Source organism: Molothrus aeneus, chromosome 30 (genome assembly GCF_037042795.1).
Source record: "Molothrus aeneus isolate 106 chromosome 30, BPBGC_Maene_1.0, whole genome shotgun sequence".
Classification (NCBI taxonomy): Eukaryota; Metazoa; Chordata; class Aves; order Passeriformes; family Icteridae; genus Molothrus; species Molothrus aeneus.
In genome coordinates, this window is record NC_089675.1 from 2024883 (window position 1) to 2039860 (window position 14978).

The 14978-nt window shown below is 49.7% G+C and overlaps 1 protein-coding gene across 4 annotated transcripts in view; it reads right to left on the reverse strand.

The window, feature by feature from the left end:
- Positions 1 to 14978, reverse strand: part of R3HDM2 (R3H domain containing 2) — a 64647-nt gene that overhangs the window by 7321 nt on the left and 42348 nt on the right. For 3 of the 4 annotated variants that reach the window (XM_066567770.1, XM_066567771.1, XM_066567769.1), the window contains exons 12-19: positions 13621 to 13853; positions 11366 to 11520; positions 8923 to 9012; positions 6712 to 6957; positions 5307 to 5433; positions 3871 to 4106; positions 2936 to 3090; positions 1242 to 1342 (exon numbers count right to left, since the gene is read on the reverse strand). In XM_066567770.1, the coding sequence (XP_066423867.1) occupies positions 1242 to 1342; positions 2936 to 3090; positions 3871 to 4106; positions 5307 to 5433; positions 6712 to 6957; positions 8923 to 9012; positions 11366 to 11520; positions 13621 to 13853 (1343 nt within the window). The remainder of the gene's footprint in view (positions 1 to 1241; positions 1343 to 2935; positions 3091 to 3870; positions 4107 to 5306; positions 5434 to 6711; positions 6958 to 8922; positions 9013 to 11365; positions 11521 to 13620; positions 13854 to 14978) is intronic. The other variant, XM_066567772.1, reaches the window with a different exon arrangement.

A 14978-nucleotide genomic window follows, 5' to 3' on the forward strand; every position in this document is an offset into this window, starting at 1 on the left:
CATCCCAACTCAGATCCAGGCCCAGATCCAGGATCACAGCTCAGATCCAGGCTCAGATTTCTCATCCCAGCTCAGATCCATGTCCAGATCCATCATCCCAGCTCGGATCCAGGCTGAGCCTCCATCATCCCAGCTCAGATCCAGTCCAGATCCAGGATCACAGCTCAGATCCAGGTCCAGATCCAGCATCCCAGCTCAGATCCAAGCCCAGATCCATCATCCCAACTCAGATCCAGGCCCAGATCCATCATCCCAACTCAGATCCAGGCCCAGATCCATCATCCCAACTCAGATCCAGGTCCAGATCCATCATCCCAGCTCAGATCCAGGCCCAGATCCATCATCCCAGCTCAGATCCAGGCCCAGATCCAGCATCCCAGCTCAGATCCAGGTCCAGATCCAGCATCCCAGCTCAGCTTCTGCACCAGGCCCACATCTCCGTCATCCCAGCTCAGATCCTGCAGCTCACCAGACCTAGACCTCCACCATCCCAGTTCAGATCCTGCTCCAGATCCATTATCCCAGCTCAGATCCTGCAGTTCACTAAACCCACACCTCCACCATCCCAGCTCAGATCCAGGCCCAGATCCATCATCCCAGCTCAGATCCAGGCCCACACCTCCTTCATCCCAGCTCAGCTCCTGCTCCAGCTCACCAAGCCCAAACCTCCATCAGCCCAGTTGAGATCCTACAGCTCACCAGGCCTAGATCTCCATCATCCCAGCTCAGATCCAGGCCCAGATCTCCATCATCCCAGCTCAGATCCAGGCCCAGATCTCCATCATCCCAGCTCAGATCCAGGCCCAGATCTCCATCATCCCAGCTCAGATCCAGGCCCAGATCTCCATCATCCCAGCTCAGATCCAGGCCCAGATCTCCATCATCCCAGCTCAGCTTCTGCACCAAGCCCAGACTTCCACCATCCCAGCTCAGCTCCAGATCCACCATCCCAGCTCAGCTCCTGCTCCAGCTCACTCCCAGCAGCTGTGACAGGGAGCAGGAATCCCCCACCTCCCCCTCTGCCCTTTTCCCCCTCTCTCACCACCCCAGAGCCCCCCCAGCTCCCTCCAGCCCCGTGCCCACCCTGGCAGGGAGATGCCAGGCACTCTCCAGTGCCCCACCCTGACCATTCCCCTGAGGAACCCCCTTGGCACAGCAGCTTGGCAGCTCCAGAGCCCACGATCCAAAGGCTGCTGCCACCTCTGGAGTGCGTGCCAGCCTTGCCCATTGCCCCCTGGTACCTGAATACTGCTGCTGCATCTGGGGAGGGCTGCAGGGCGCCGGGGACTGCGGCATCTGGTACTGCTCAGAGCCAGGGGGCTGCAGGAACCCCACGGATGGGCTGGGGAGCAGAGAGGGTCAGGTCAGCATTCAGGATGGGTTTGGGAACCCAGGAAATTCCTCAGGCTGCCCTGGAGGGCTCAAGACCCTGCCCAGGGGGCTCAGGGACCTTGGCACAGAGCACAAGACTCCTGTGGCTTTGATTGAGCCCTTGGAAAAAATAATTACCAAGCTTTAAATGAAGGATTACAAGTCAAGAAAGTTTAAGTAGAATGATAGTTAGTTTGTTATGGGGTGAAAAATCGATTTTTTGGGGTTTTTAGAATGGGGGTTCAGGGGGCAAGATGGAGGAATCTGGGCATGTCCTGTCCTTGTTCTTCTCCTCTTGTTGGCCTCCATCTCCTGCTGTGATGGTGGCACTTTGGAATTGGTTTAGAGTAGAAGCTCAGTGTCTAACATAGGCGATGGGTATTGGGAAGTAATTGTGAATATTTTGTAGATTTTAGTATAAAAAAAACTAACACCACCCCAAGGGCTGGAAACAATTCCCAGCTTTGTGTGAGGAGTTACAAGCCACAAGAGTTTGAGTAGAATGACAGTGAATTAATCACTGGGTGAAAATGTAGAATTTTGGGGATTTAGAATGGGGGTTCAGGAGGCAAGATAGAGGCATCTGGGCATGTCCTGTCCTTGTTCTTCTTCTCCTTCTTCTTGTTGGCCTCCATCTCCTGCTGTGATGGTAGCACTTTGGGATAGGTTTAGAGTAGAGACAACTGTCTAACATAGGTGACAGGTATTGGAAAATTATTGTAAATATTTTGTAGATTTTAGTATAAAAAAACTAACGCCACCCCAAGGGCTGGAAACAATTCCCAGCTTTGTGTGAGGAGTTACAAACCACAAGAGTTTGAGTAAAATGACAGTGAATTAATCACTGGGTGAAAATGTAGAATTTTGGGGATTTAGAATGGAGGTTCAGGAGGCAAGATGGAGGAATCTGGGCATGTCCTGTCCTTCTTCTCCTTCTTCTTGTTGGCCTCCATCTCCTGCTGTGATGGTGGCACTTTGGGATTGGTTTAGAGTAGAAGCTCACTGTCTAACACAGGTGATAGGTACTGGAAAATTATTGTAAATATTGTACATGTAGTTTTTAGTATAAAAAACTAACAGCACCCCAAGGGCTGGAAAAAATTCCCAGCTTTGTGTGAGGAGTTACAAGCCACAAGAGTTTGAGTAGAATGACAGTGAATTAATCACTGGGTGAAAATGTAGAATTTTGGGGTTTTGAGAATGGGGGTTGAGGGGGCAAGATGGAGGAATGTGGGCATGTCCAGCCTTTCTCCTTCTTCTTCTTCTTGGCCTCCATCTCCTGCTGTGATGGTTTTAGATTGGTTTGGAGTAGAAGCTCACTGTCTAACACAGGTGATGGGTATTGGGAAGTTATTGTAAATGTTGTACATTAGTTTTTAGTATAAGAAGATAACACCAGCCCAAGGGCAGCACAGCAGAAAACAGAACCCCAGAACCTCCCAAGCTGAAAGATCACAAGGATCCCTGACTCCTGCCCTTGACAGGAGACCCCCAAAGCCCCAAACCTGTGGGCACAGCACCCTTTTCACCCTTTTCACCCCCCTGGCAGCTGCCAGAGCTTTACCTGGTGCCATTCTGCTGGGCAGTGGGGATGACACTGTAGTAGATGGGGACCCCTCCAGCCTGGAGCCCCCCCTGCACAGACTGGCTGGCTGGCACGAGCACGGGCTGCTGGAAGGGCTGCTGGACCACGTTCTGGGATTCACTGCCCATGGGCACCTGGGCAGGGAGGAGAGCAGCAGGTCACAGCAACAGAGCAGGGGGAAATGGCCCAAAGAGGCACCAGCAGGGTGAGGAGGCTCCAGGTGGGTTTTTCTGACACCCCACAGCAACCTCCCCCTGGCAGAGCCCGTCCCAGAGATTCTCCCAGCTCCAGGTGTGCCCCAAAGGTGCCCTGGGAGCAAATCCCCACCTCTGGGGGACCCCTTGGGCACATCCTGTCCAGCCAGAGACCCCTCCCCAGCCCTGGGAGCAAATCCCCACCTCTGGAGGACCCCTTGGGCACGTCCATCCCCTGGGCACATCCTGCCCAGCCCTCCAGCTCCAGATGTGCCCCACAGATGCCCACATGGACGTGGCCTCCCCATCCCTGGGAGCAAATCCCCTCATTTGGGGATCCCTTGGGCACATCCATCCCCTGGGCACATCCTGCCCAGCCCTCCTGCTCCAGATGTGCCCCAAAGATGCCCTGGGAGCAAATCCCCACCTCTGGGGCATCTCTTGGGCACATCTTGCCCAGCCAGAACCCCCTCCCCAGCCCTGGGAGCAAATCCCCACCCTTGGGGATCCCTTGGGCACATCCAGAGCCCCCTCCCCAGCCCTGGGAGCAAATCCCTTCCTGTGGGGGACCCCTTGGGCACATCCTGCCCAGCCCTCCAGCTCCAGATGTGCCCCACAGATCCCCCCATGGACGTGCCCTCCCCATCCCTGGGAGCAAATCCCCACCCTTGGGCACATCGTGCCCATCCAGAGCCCCCTGCCCACCAGCCCAGTGCCCACCTGGTAGGAAGGCAGTGCTGTGTACTGGACCATCAGCCCTTGCATCTGGCTGCCCATGCTGCTCCTCTGGCTGCTGAGGAGCCCGGGGGGCTGAGCCTGCTGCACCCCCAGCACGTTCTGCATCTGGCCCCCCATGTTGTTCCTCTGGCTGCTGAGGAGCCCGGGGGGCTGAGCCTGCTGCACCCCCACCACACCTTGGTAGCTTTGCTGCTGGTTGGACATCATTGGCTGTAAACCTGCCAGAACAGGGTTGGAATGGAGTGACTTAGAGTTGGGCATGGGAAATAACCCCAGATTCAGGATTTAGGGAGTAAATAACTCCAAATTCAAGATTCAGGGAATTAATAACTCCAGATTTAAGGTTTAGGGAATAAATAACTCCAAATTCAAGATTTAGGGAATAAATAACTCCAGATTTAAGATTTAGGGGATAAATAACCCCAAATTCAAGATTTAGGGAATAAATAACTCCAGATTTAAGATTTAGGGGATAAATAACCCCAAATTCAAGATTTAGGGAGTAAATAACCCCAAATTCAAGATTTAGGGAATAAATAACCCCAGATTTAAGGTTGAGGGAATAAATAACTCCAAATTCAAGATTCAGGGAATAAATAATTCCAGATTTAAGGTTTAGGGAATAAATAACTCCAAATTCAAGATTTAGGGAATAAATAACCCCAGATTTAAGGTTTAGGGAATCAAGTCCTGCTTCTGCCCCCACTTCCTGCTGAAGAATGGGGAAAGGGCTTCCCTTGGAGCAGATTTAAACAGACCCAAGGGAAGCTCCTGGTTTTAAATTCCCCTGGCAGAACAGAGTTTTAATGGAGTAACTTCCCAGCTGAACATAGGAAATAACCCCAGATTTAAGATTTAGGGAATAAATAATCCCAGATTTAAGATTTAGGGAGTCAAATCCTGCTGCTGCTAAAGAATGGGGAAAGGGCTTCCCTTGGAGCAGATTTAAACACACCCAAGGGAACTCTTGGCTTTAAATTCCCCTGGCAGCCCCTCAGTGCCAGAACAGGGTTTTAATGGAGTCACTTCCAAGTTGGAGATGGGAAATAACCCCAGATTTAAGATTTAGGGAATTAATAATAAATTTAGGGAATCGAATCCTGCTCCTGCCCCCACCTCCTGCTGAAGAATGGGGAAGATTGGAGCAGATTTAAACACACCCAAGGGAACTCCTGCCTTTAAACTCCCCTGGCACCCCTGAGTGGGCTTTCAATCCATCCCATTGCCTCCCCCAGCGAGCTCAGAAGAGAGGGAGGGAAGGACACAGACAGACACCCCCAACCTCCACCCACGAGCAACAACAACCCAACCCCAGAGAGCGCAGGGGAGGCCCCTGGGGCCAACAACAACAGCAGCAAAGGGAGATTTGCCCTTTTCACCCCTTTTTAACCTTTTTTAGCCCTTTTCCAGCCCCTTACCTGGCTGCTGGGACTGCTGGGGGAGCTGCTGGGGGCGCTGGGAGCTGTAGGCCACTGGGTGACTGAGGGGTCGGTATTGCTGGCTGGAGTTGGGGTACTGCCCAGGGGGGTAGTAAGAAACCTGAATCTGTCAGGGGCAAAAAACAAAAAACCCAGGGGTGTGAGCACAGCAAGGAGCAGGAGCAAGAAAGCTGATCTTTTATGTATTTTATATATTTTATATATATTTTATGGAAAATCCTTTCGTTAGGATTCTTTTTCTCCCCAGAAGCTGAGAGGCCTCAGGAATGAAATGTAAATAATGATTTTCTGGTTTGTTTCTCCTGTGTTTTGCTGCTCTGCAATGTGGTTGGAGATTTTTTTTTATCCAACGTGTGAATTGTTTGGATTTAATGACCAATCATGGCCAGGCTGTGTCGGGACTCTGGAAGGAGTCAGGAGTTTTCATTATCAATTCTTTGTAGCCTTCTGTCTGTATCCTTTCTCTATTCTTTAGTATAGTTTTAGTATAAATATAATATAATATAATATAATATAATATAATATAATATAATATAATATAATATAATATAATATAATATAATATAATATAATATAATATAATATAATATAATATAATATAATAATAAATTAGCCTTCTAAGAACATGGAGTCAGATTCTCAACTCCTTTTCCATCTGAGGGACCCCAAAAATACCACAGGGACCCCCTCCCCAGCAGGTCTGGGGATGTCCCAGATGGATTAAAATATGATATGATATGATATGATTGATATGATATAATAAATTATATTATATTATATTATATTATATTATATTATATTATATTATATTATATTATATTATATTATATTATATTATATTATAGCAATATAATATAATAGCAATATTATATAATATTATGTAATATGATATAATGTAATGTAATATAATGCAATGCAATGTATCATACCTTATAAAATAATATCATATAATATCATAACAACATGATATGGTATGATATGATATGATATATCATGTAATATCGCTATGATATAATAATGTAATATGGTATGATACAATATGACATAATAAATATAATATAATATAATATTGTATAATATATATAATATAATATAACATAATATAATATAATTAATATAATATAATATAATATAATATAATATAATATAATATAATATAATATAATATAATATAATATAATATAATATAATATAACAATAAATTAGCCTTCTAAGAATCTGACAGTTGAGTCAGACTCTCAATTCCCCATGATCCCCTGGTGCCCTCCCCCTGGTGCCCTCCCCCGGGTGCCACCCCCCTGGTGCTACCTCCCTGGTGCCCTCCCCCTGGTGCCCTCCCCCTGGTGCCACCTCCCTGGTGCCCTCTCCCTGGTGCCCCCGTCACCTGCTGTGGGGGCTGGATGTACCCCTGGGGCTGCAGCACCGGCTGGCTGGGGGCCGTGTGCCCCGAGGCAGAGTAGCTGGAGGTGGGGATGGGCTGCCCAGGAGGAGCTGCCATGATGAACCCCGGCTGCTGGGGGTGCTGGGACAGCAGGGACGGCTGGAACATCCCCGAGGAAGGGTCTGGAGCCTCCGTGGAGCCCTGGCGGCTGAGGCTGATCTGCCCGAAGGGGCTGCTGAGCTCATCGGCCTGGAACGGGGCAAGGATGGAGGAGGTGGGACAAAAGGAGCAGCAGGACACAGCTCTGCTGATAAATACAGACCCCTTTTCCCAGAGAAGCCCCCCAAAAACGAGCCACAGACCCAGAGCAGGACATGGGACATGCCAGGTGAGCTCATTGGCCTGGAACGGGGCAAGGATGGAGGAGGTGGGACAAAAAGAGAGTAGGACACAGCTCTGCTGGTGATGCACACCCCTTGTCCCAGAAAGCCCCCAAAACACCCCCAAACACGAGCCACAGACCCAGAGCAGGACAGGGGGACATAGGACATGGGACATGCCAGCTGAGCTCATTGGCCTGGAACGGGGCAAGGATGGAGGAGGTGGGACAAAAAGGGCAGCAGGACACAGCTCTGCTGGTAATGCACATCCCTTCTCCCGAAAAAGCCCCCCAAAAACGAGTCACAGACCCAGAGCAGGACATGGGACATGGGACATGCCAGCTGAGCTCATTGGCCTGGAACAGGGCAAGGATGGAGGAGGTGGGACAAAAAGGGCAGCAGGACACAGCTCTGCTGGTAATGCACATCCCTTCTCCCGAAAAAGCCCCCCAAAAACGAGTCACAGACCCAGAGCAGGACATGGGACATGGGACATGCCAGCTGAGCTCATTGGCCTGGAACAGGGCAAGGATGGAGGAGGTGGGGCAAAAAGGGCAGCAGGACACAGCTCTGCTGGTGATGAACACCCCTTCTCCCAGAGAAGCTCCCCAAACACGAGCCACAGACCCAGAGCAGGACATGGGACATGGGACATGCCAGCTGAGCTCAGCAGATGGTGGGGACACGAGGGGTGACTCCAGCCCAGCTGCCACGTCCCATGGGGGACAACGTTCCCAAAAGATCCCTGTGGGGACAACACAGGGGCTGGGCTGAGCCCAGGGGGCAGCCACGGCCCCCAGACCCCACAATGAGCACAAGCACTGCTGGGGAGCTCTGGGCTTGGGGTTTCCTCTTGGCAAGGCCACCAGTCCAGCAGTGGTGGCCTCAGGCATCTGCTGAGAGCTCTGGGAGCTCTGAATTTGCTCTTCCCAGACTCTTCCCAACCCACCAATCCAGCAGTGGTGGCGTCAGGCATCTGCTGGAGAGCTCTGGGCTTGGAATTTGCGCTTCCCAGGCTCTTCCCAACCATCACTGGTGGTCCCATGGCCTCAGGCATCTGCTGAGGAGCTCTGGGCTTAGAATTTGTTCTTCTCAGGCTCTTCTGGTCCCATGGCCTCATGCATCTTTTTGGGAGCTCTGGGAGCTCTGAATTTGCTCTTCCCAAGGCCACCAGTCCAACAGTGGTGGCCTCAGGCATTGCTGGGGAGCTCTGGGCTTGGAATTTGCTCTTCCCAAGGCCACCAATCCAGCAGTGGTGGCCTCAGGCATCTTTTTGGGAGCTCTGAATTTGCTCTTCCCAAGGCCACCACTCCAGCACTGGTGGCCCCATGGCCTCATGCATCTGTTGGGTGGCTCTGGGAGCTCTCAATTTGCTCTTCCCAACCAGCACTGGTGGTCCCATGGCCTCAGGCATCTGCTGAGGAGCTCTGGGCTTGGGGATTTGCTCTTCCCAAGGCCACCAGTCCAACAGTGGTGGCCTCAGGCATTTTTTTGGGAGCTCTGAATTTGCTCTTCCCAGGCTCCTCCCAAGGCCACCACTCCAGCAGTGGTGGTCCCATGGCCTCAGGCATCTGCTGGGTGGCTCTGGGAGCTCTGAATTTGCTCTTCCCAGGCTCTTTCCAAGGCATCTTCTGGGGAGCTCTGGGCTTGGAATTTGCTCTTCCCAAGGCCACCACTCCAGCAGTGGTGGTGCCGTGGCCTCAGGGACCCCAGAGCTGGGTGGATCCCAGCCCCAGGGGGGTGTTTGGGACACACCTGATCAGCACAAGCTCACAGAACACAAACACAGCACAGAGCACAAGAGACAGAGCAGAAAAGGAACTGGGGTTTGTACCAGGTTGTACTGCTGGGGTGGAGAGACTGGCAAGAGGACTTGGGGGCAGGAGCTTGGAGAGTACGGAACGGGCTGCAGCGCCGGCACCGGCTACACCAGCAGAGAGGGATGGGCAGGGAAAGGAGGAAGGAAAATGGAGGAAAAGGAGGGAGGAAAATGAAGGAAAAGGGGGAAGGAAAAGGGAGGAAAAGGGAGGGAGGAAGGAGGAAAAGGGAGGAGGAAAATGAAGGAAAAGGGAAGAAGGAAATGAAGGAAAGGATGGAAGGGAAAGGGAGGAAAAGGAAGGAAAGGGAGGAAAAGGAGGAAAGGGAGGAGAGAAGAAGGAAAAGGGAGGAAAAGGGAGGAGGAAAATGAAGGGAAAGGAAGAAAAAGGAGGGAGGAAAACAGAGGAAAAGGTAGGAGGAAAATGAGGGAAAGGGGGAAGGAAAGAGGAAAAGGAAGAACAAAAAGGGAAGAAAAGGGAGGAGGAAAATGAAGGTTAAGGGAGGAAAAGGGGGAGGAAAATGAAGGAAAAAGGGGGAAGGAAAAGGGAGGGAGGAAGGAGAAAAAGGGAGGAGGAAAATGAAGGAAAAGTGAAGAAGGAAATGAAGGAAAGGATGGAAGGGAAAGGGAGAAAAAGGAGGGAGGAAAAGGGAGGAAAAGGAAGAGAAAGGAGGGAGGAAAACAGAGGAAAAGGGAGGGAGGAAGGAGGAAAATGAAGGGAGGGAGGAAGGAAGGGAGGGAGGAAGGAAGGAAGGAAGGGAGGAAGGGAGGAAGGGAGGAAGGAAGGGAGGAAGGGAGGAAGGGAGGAAGGGAGGAAGGGAGGAAGGGAGGAAGGGAGGAAGGAAGGAAGGAAGGAAGGAAGGAAGGAAGGAAGGAAGGAAGGAAGGAAGGAAGGAAGGAAGGAAGGAAGGAAGGAAGGAAGGAAGGAAGGAAGGAAGGAAGGAAGGAAGGAAGGAAGGAAGGAAGGAAGGAAGGAAGGAAGGAAGGAAGGAAGGAAGGAAGGAAGGAAGGAAGGAAGGAAGGAAGGAAGGAAGGAGAGAAAGAAGGAACAACAAGGTTAGTGTCAAGTGAGCCAACTGCAAACCCAGAGGGGCCTTGCAGGGCGTTGGGAAGCACAGGAACCATCCAGGGCAGCATCCACCATCCAGCCCATCAGGCACAGCCCAGGCAAGGCTCAGGTGTCTCTGCTGCTTCCAGCATTGCCCACAGTGCTCCTTGGTCATTCCTGCCCACTCACCTTCCACAGGGACCCCTCTTTGTCACCTGGAGCACTTCATGAGACTGAAACCCCTCACTAAAACCCCACCCTGTGCTTTGGGCACCAATGGTCACTGCTGGATGGGGGCGGCTGATGCTTTGATTTCACCTTTGGATGGACATGGGCATGGTGCATTTCCAGATCCTTCACCAACACCCAAACAACCCGAGATCATTTTATTCCAGGCTCTAAACCCTTGGATGAGACAGCAGAAGATCCAAACTGAAACCCCAGCCTGAGATCCCACCCAGGCTCTCTGCTATCCCAGCTCCAGACAGACACCCCAGCTCATTCCTCGAGGCTCAGAATCCTCCACAAACAAATCCACAACCCCTGGAGCCCCTCCAGAGCCCAAAAAATATCAGTTCCCCCTGTCCTACAGCTGGAAGCTGCTCCTGTTAGCTGTAGTAAAAGCTTTTCCAGAAGGTTCTTCCCTTGAAAACACTGAGAACCATCGAACTGCCCAGGTTGGGAGGGACCTCAGAAGGACACTTGGTCCAACTGTTTGCTTTTATTGTCCTTTATTGTCCTAACTCTGATTGCCCAAATTCGTATTGTTCTAATTTTTATAACTATTTTTATATTATTACTATTACTAATAGTTATATAACTATTAACTAATATAACTATTAACTAATATAACTACTAACTATAACTACTAACTATAACTATTAACTATAACTATTAACTATAACTATTTATTTCTAATATTAGTATAACTAACTTTTTACTAATATATTAGTAAAAAGTTATTACTAATATATTAGCAAAAAGTTATTACTAATATATCAGCAAAAAGTTATTACTAATATATTAGCATAGCTAACTTTTGATTATTATTTATTACTATTATTATAACTATTTTATAACTATTATTTTATTACTATTAAACTTCTAAAATTTCAACACAAGTGATTGGGGTTTTTTGCACACAGCAAAGCTTGATGCCAGCAAAAAAGCAGAATTACTGCTTCAGCAAAAAAGCTGAATTACTTTCAGTTTGTCTCATTTTTGAATTCAAAAATGAGACAAACTTTGAGTCGTGATCTAAATCCCTCCTGCTTGAATCAAAGGCATTTCCTGAGAATTTCTGCGTCGTGTTAAGAAAACCAAATAAAGCAAGAAACAGAAAATAAGCAGATGTATTCTAGCAAGGTTATGAACCACATTTTGCCCCCCCAAATTGTGCCCTGTGGGACTCACCTGGGACATGATGGGGCTGCTGATGGGCGGCTGCTGCTGCTGCTGCTGGGCTGGGGGGAGCCCGGGGGGCTGCGGGGCCGAGCAGGGCAGGAGGGCACGGCTGGCCTGGGATGAGGGGGACGGGCTGCAGCCCTCAGGGGCAGCCAGCACCAAACCTGCAGCACAGAGAGAGACAGAGAGGGGCACAGTGCGCTGGGAGGCAGCAGGGAAGCAGCAGGGAGCAGGTAACAGAGCAGGGGAGGGCACCTGTAAGATGCATCTGACTCCATTGAGTCAGGGTGCTGAACAATTATTCCATTCTATTCTATTCTATTCTATTCTATTCTAGTCTAGTCTATTCTATTCCATTCCACTCCATTCCATTCTATTCCATTCTATTCAATTCCATTCCATTCCATTCCTTTCCATTCTATTCTATTCTGTTCCATTCCGTTCCATTCCATTCCTTTCCATTCCACTCCATTCCATTCTATTTTATTCCATTCCATTCCGTTCCATTCCATTCTATTTTATTCCATTCCATTCCATTCCACTCCATTCCATTCCATTCCACTCCATTCTTTCCTTTCCATTCCATTCCATTCCACTCCATTCCACTCCATTCCATTCCATTCCATTCCATTCCATTTTATTCCACTCCATTCCATTCCATTCCATTTTATTCCACTCCATTCCACTCCATTCCATTTTATTCCACTCCATTCCATTCCACTCCATTCCATTCCATTCCACTCCATTCCACTCCATTCCATTTTATTCCACTCCATTCCATTCCACTCCATTCCTTTCCATTCCATTCCACTCCATTCCATTCCACTCCATTCCACTCCATTCCATTCTATTTTATTCCATTCCATTCCGTTCCATTCCATTCTATTTTATTCCATTCCATTCCATTCCATTCCACTCCATTCCACTCCATTCTTTCCTTTCCATTCCATTCCATTCCATTCTATTCCACTCCATTCCATTCCACTCCATTCCATTCCATTCCATTCCATTCCATTCCATTCCATTCCATTCCATTCCATTCCATTCCACTCCATTCTTTCCTTTCCATTCCATTCCATTCTATTCCACTCCATTCCATTCCATTCCATTCCACTCCATTCCATTCCATTCCACTGTCAGGGGCACCTAGCACCACACCTGGAACAGAAAAGGAGGCACAGAGAGGAGTCCTGGATGTGCCCCCCCAACCCCCAGGTGTTGCTGTTTCCTGCCAGGTGCCCTTTGGCAGGTGAAGGGCTCAACTTCCCAACCCCCAGGTGCCCTTTGGCAGGTGAAGGGCTCAACTTCCCAACCCCCAGGTGCCCTTTGGCAGGTGAAGATCTCCAATTCCAGAACCCAAAATCTGTCAGTCCTGGTGGCAAACTGGAGACAATCAGGTGCCCTTTGTCACAGAAAGATCTCCATTCCCAACCCCAGGTGTCCTTTGGCAGGTAAAAATCTCCATTTCCCAACCCCCAGGTGCCCTTTGGCAAAGAAAGAGCCTCCAGTTCCCAAACCCAAAATCTGCCAGCCAGGTGCCCTTTTTCATGCAAAGATCTCCATTTCCCCAACCCAGAATCCATCTCCCAGGTGCCCTTTTCCATGTAAAGATCCCCACTTCCCCAACCTAAAATCCATCTCCCAGGTGCCCTTTGGCAGGTAAAGATCCCCATTTCCCCAACCCAAAATCCATCTCCCAGGTGCCTTTTGGCAGGTAAAGGGCTCCAGTTCCTCCAGTCCTAAATCAGTGTGCCAGGTGCCCTTTAGGAAAGAAAGAGCCCAAAATCCATCTCCCAGGTGCCCTTTTCCATGTAAAGATCCCCATTTCCCCCAGCCCTCAATCAGTCTGCCAGGTGCCCTTTCTCAGGTAAAGAGCTCCAGTTCCTCAACCCAAAATCTGCCAGTGCTGGTGACAAACTGGAGACCATGGAGACATCCAGGTGCCCTTTTTCATGCAAAGATCTCCATTTCCCCAACCCAATATCCATCTCCCAGGTGCCCTTTTTCATGTAAAGGTCTCCATTTCCCCAACCTAAAATCCATCTCCCAGGTGCCTTTTGGCAGGTAAAGGGCTCCAGTTCCTCCAGTCCTAAATCAGTCTGCCAGGTGTCCTTTTCCATGCAAAGATCTCCATTTCCCCAACCCAAAATCCACCTCCCAGGTGTCCTTTTCCATGCAAAGATCCCCATTTCTAGAACCCAAAATCCACCTCCCAGGGGCCCTTTTCCATGCCAAGATCCCCATTTCCCCCTGCCCTCCTGTACCTGCCCGTGAGCTCCTGCTGCCAGCGCTGCCCTTGCTGCTGCCCACGCTGTCGCCCCTGGTGAGGATGGAGATGCCACTGAAGCTGCTGGCTTTGGTGACAGGCGGCCTCAGGCTGCGGATGGAGCCGTCAGAGTCCGTGCTGCTCCAGGGACGGGGCTCCAGGGATTTGATGTCGCTCTCGGTGCTGCTCTGGCGGCTGCCAGGGCTCCTGCCCAGCCCCTCCCGGGCGCCCCTGCAGGGAGAGCACGACTCAAACTGGGCTCCAGGGCAGGGACAGGGGCAGAGCTGCTGCTGCTGCACCAGTGCCCCCAGTGTGCTGGGCCTGGGAGCCTTTTGGGGGAGTGTGACAGCAAAAAAAGGACAGGACACGGGTTGTAGAGGACACAGGCTCAAGGTGCAGCAGGGAAGGGATAGGTTGGATATTGGGAGGAAATTTTTCCACCAAAAGAATAATGAAGCACTGGAATGCTCTTCCCAGGGAGGTGGTGGAATCACCATCTCTGGATGTGCTTAAGAAAAGCCTGGACAGGCACTTGGTGCTACAGTCTGGGTGAGGTGTGAGGGCACAGGTTGGACTCGATGACCTTAGAGGGCTCTTCCAACCTCATCATTCTGGGATTGATTCTGGGATTGATTCTGGGATTGATTCTGGGATTGATTCTGGGATTCTGATTGATTCTGTGATTGATTCTGTGATTCTGTGATTGATTCTGGGATTGATTCTGGGATTGAGGGATTCATTCTGTGATTCATTCTGTGATTCTGTGATTGATTCTGGGATTCTGTGATTGAGGGATTCATTCTGTGATTCATTCTGTGATTCTGTGATTGATTCTGGGATTCTGTGATTCTGGGATTCTGTGATTCTGGGATTGACTCTGTGATTCTGGGATTCATTCTGGGATTCATTCTGGGATTGATTCTGGGATTCATTCTGAGATTGATTCTGTGATCCTGCGATTGATCCTGTAACTGATTCCGTGATTGATTCTGTGATTGATTCCGTGATTGATTCTGTGACTGATTCTGTGATTCTGTGATTGATTCTGTGATTGATTCTGTGATTGATTCCGTGATTGATTCTGTGACTGATTCTGTGATTCTGTGACTGATTCTGTGATTCATTCTGTGATTGATCCTGTGATTGATCCTGTGATCCTGTGACCCCCTCTGACTCAAGGAGAGCGCTGCATTTTGACCTGAGGCCGTGGAAAAGGCTCCCAGAATTGATTGATTTTGGTGGCACTGATATCATGGCTGTGCAGTTGATTACAAGTGTGTAATTTCACTTTTCTGCCAAAATCCAGCAGGCAGAAAGGCAGGGATGAGGATTTCCTATCTTTTTGGAAAAAAAGAG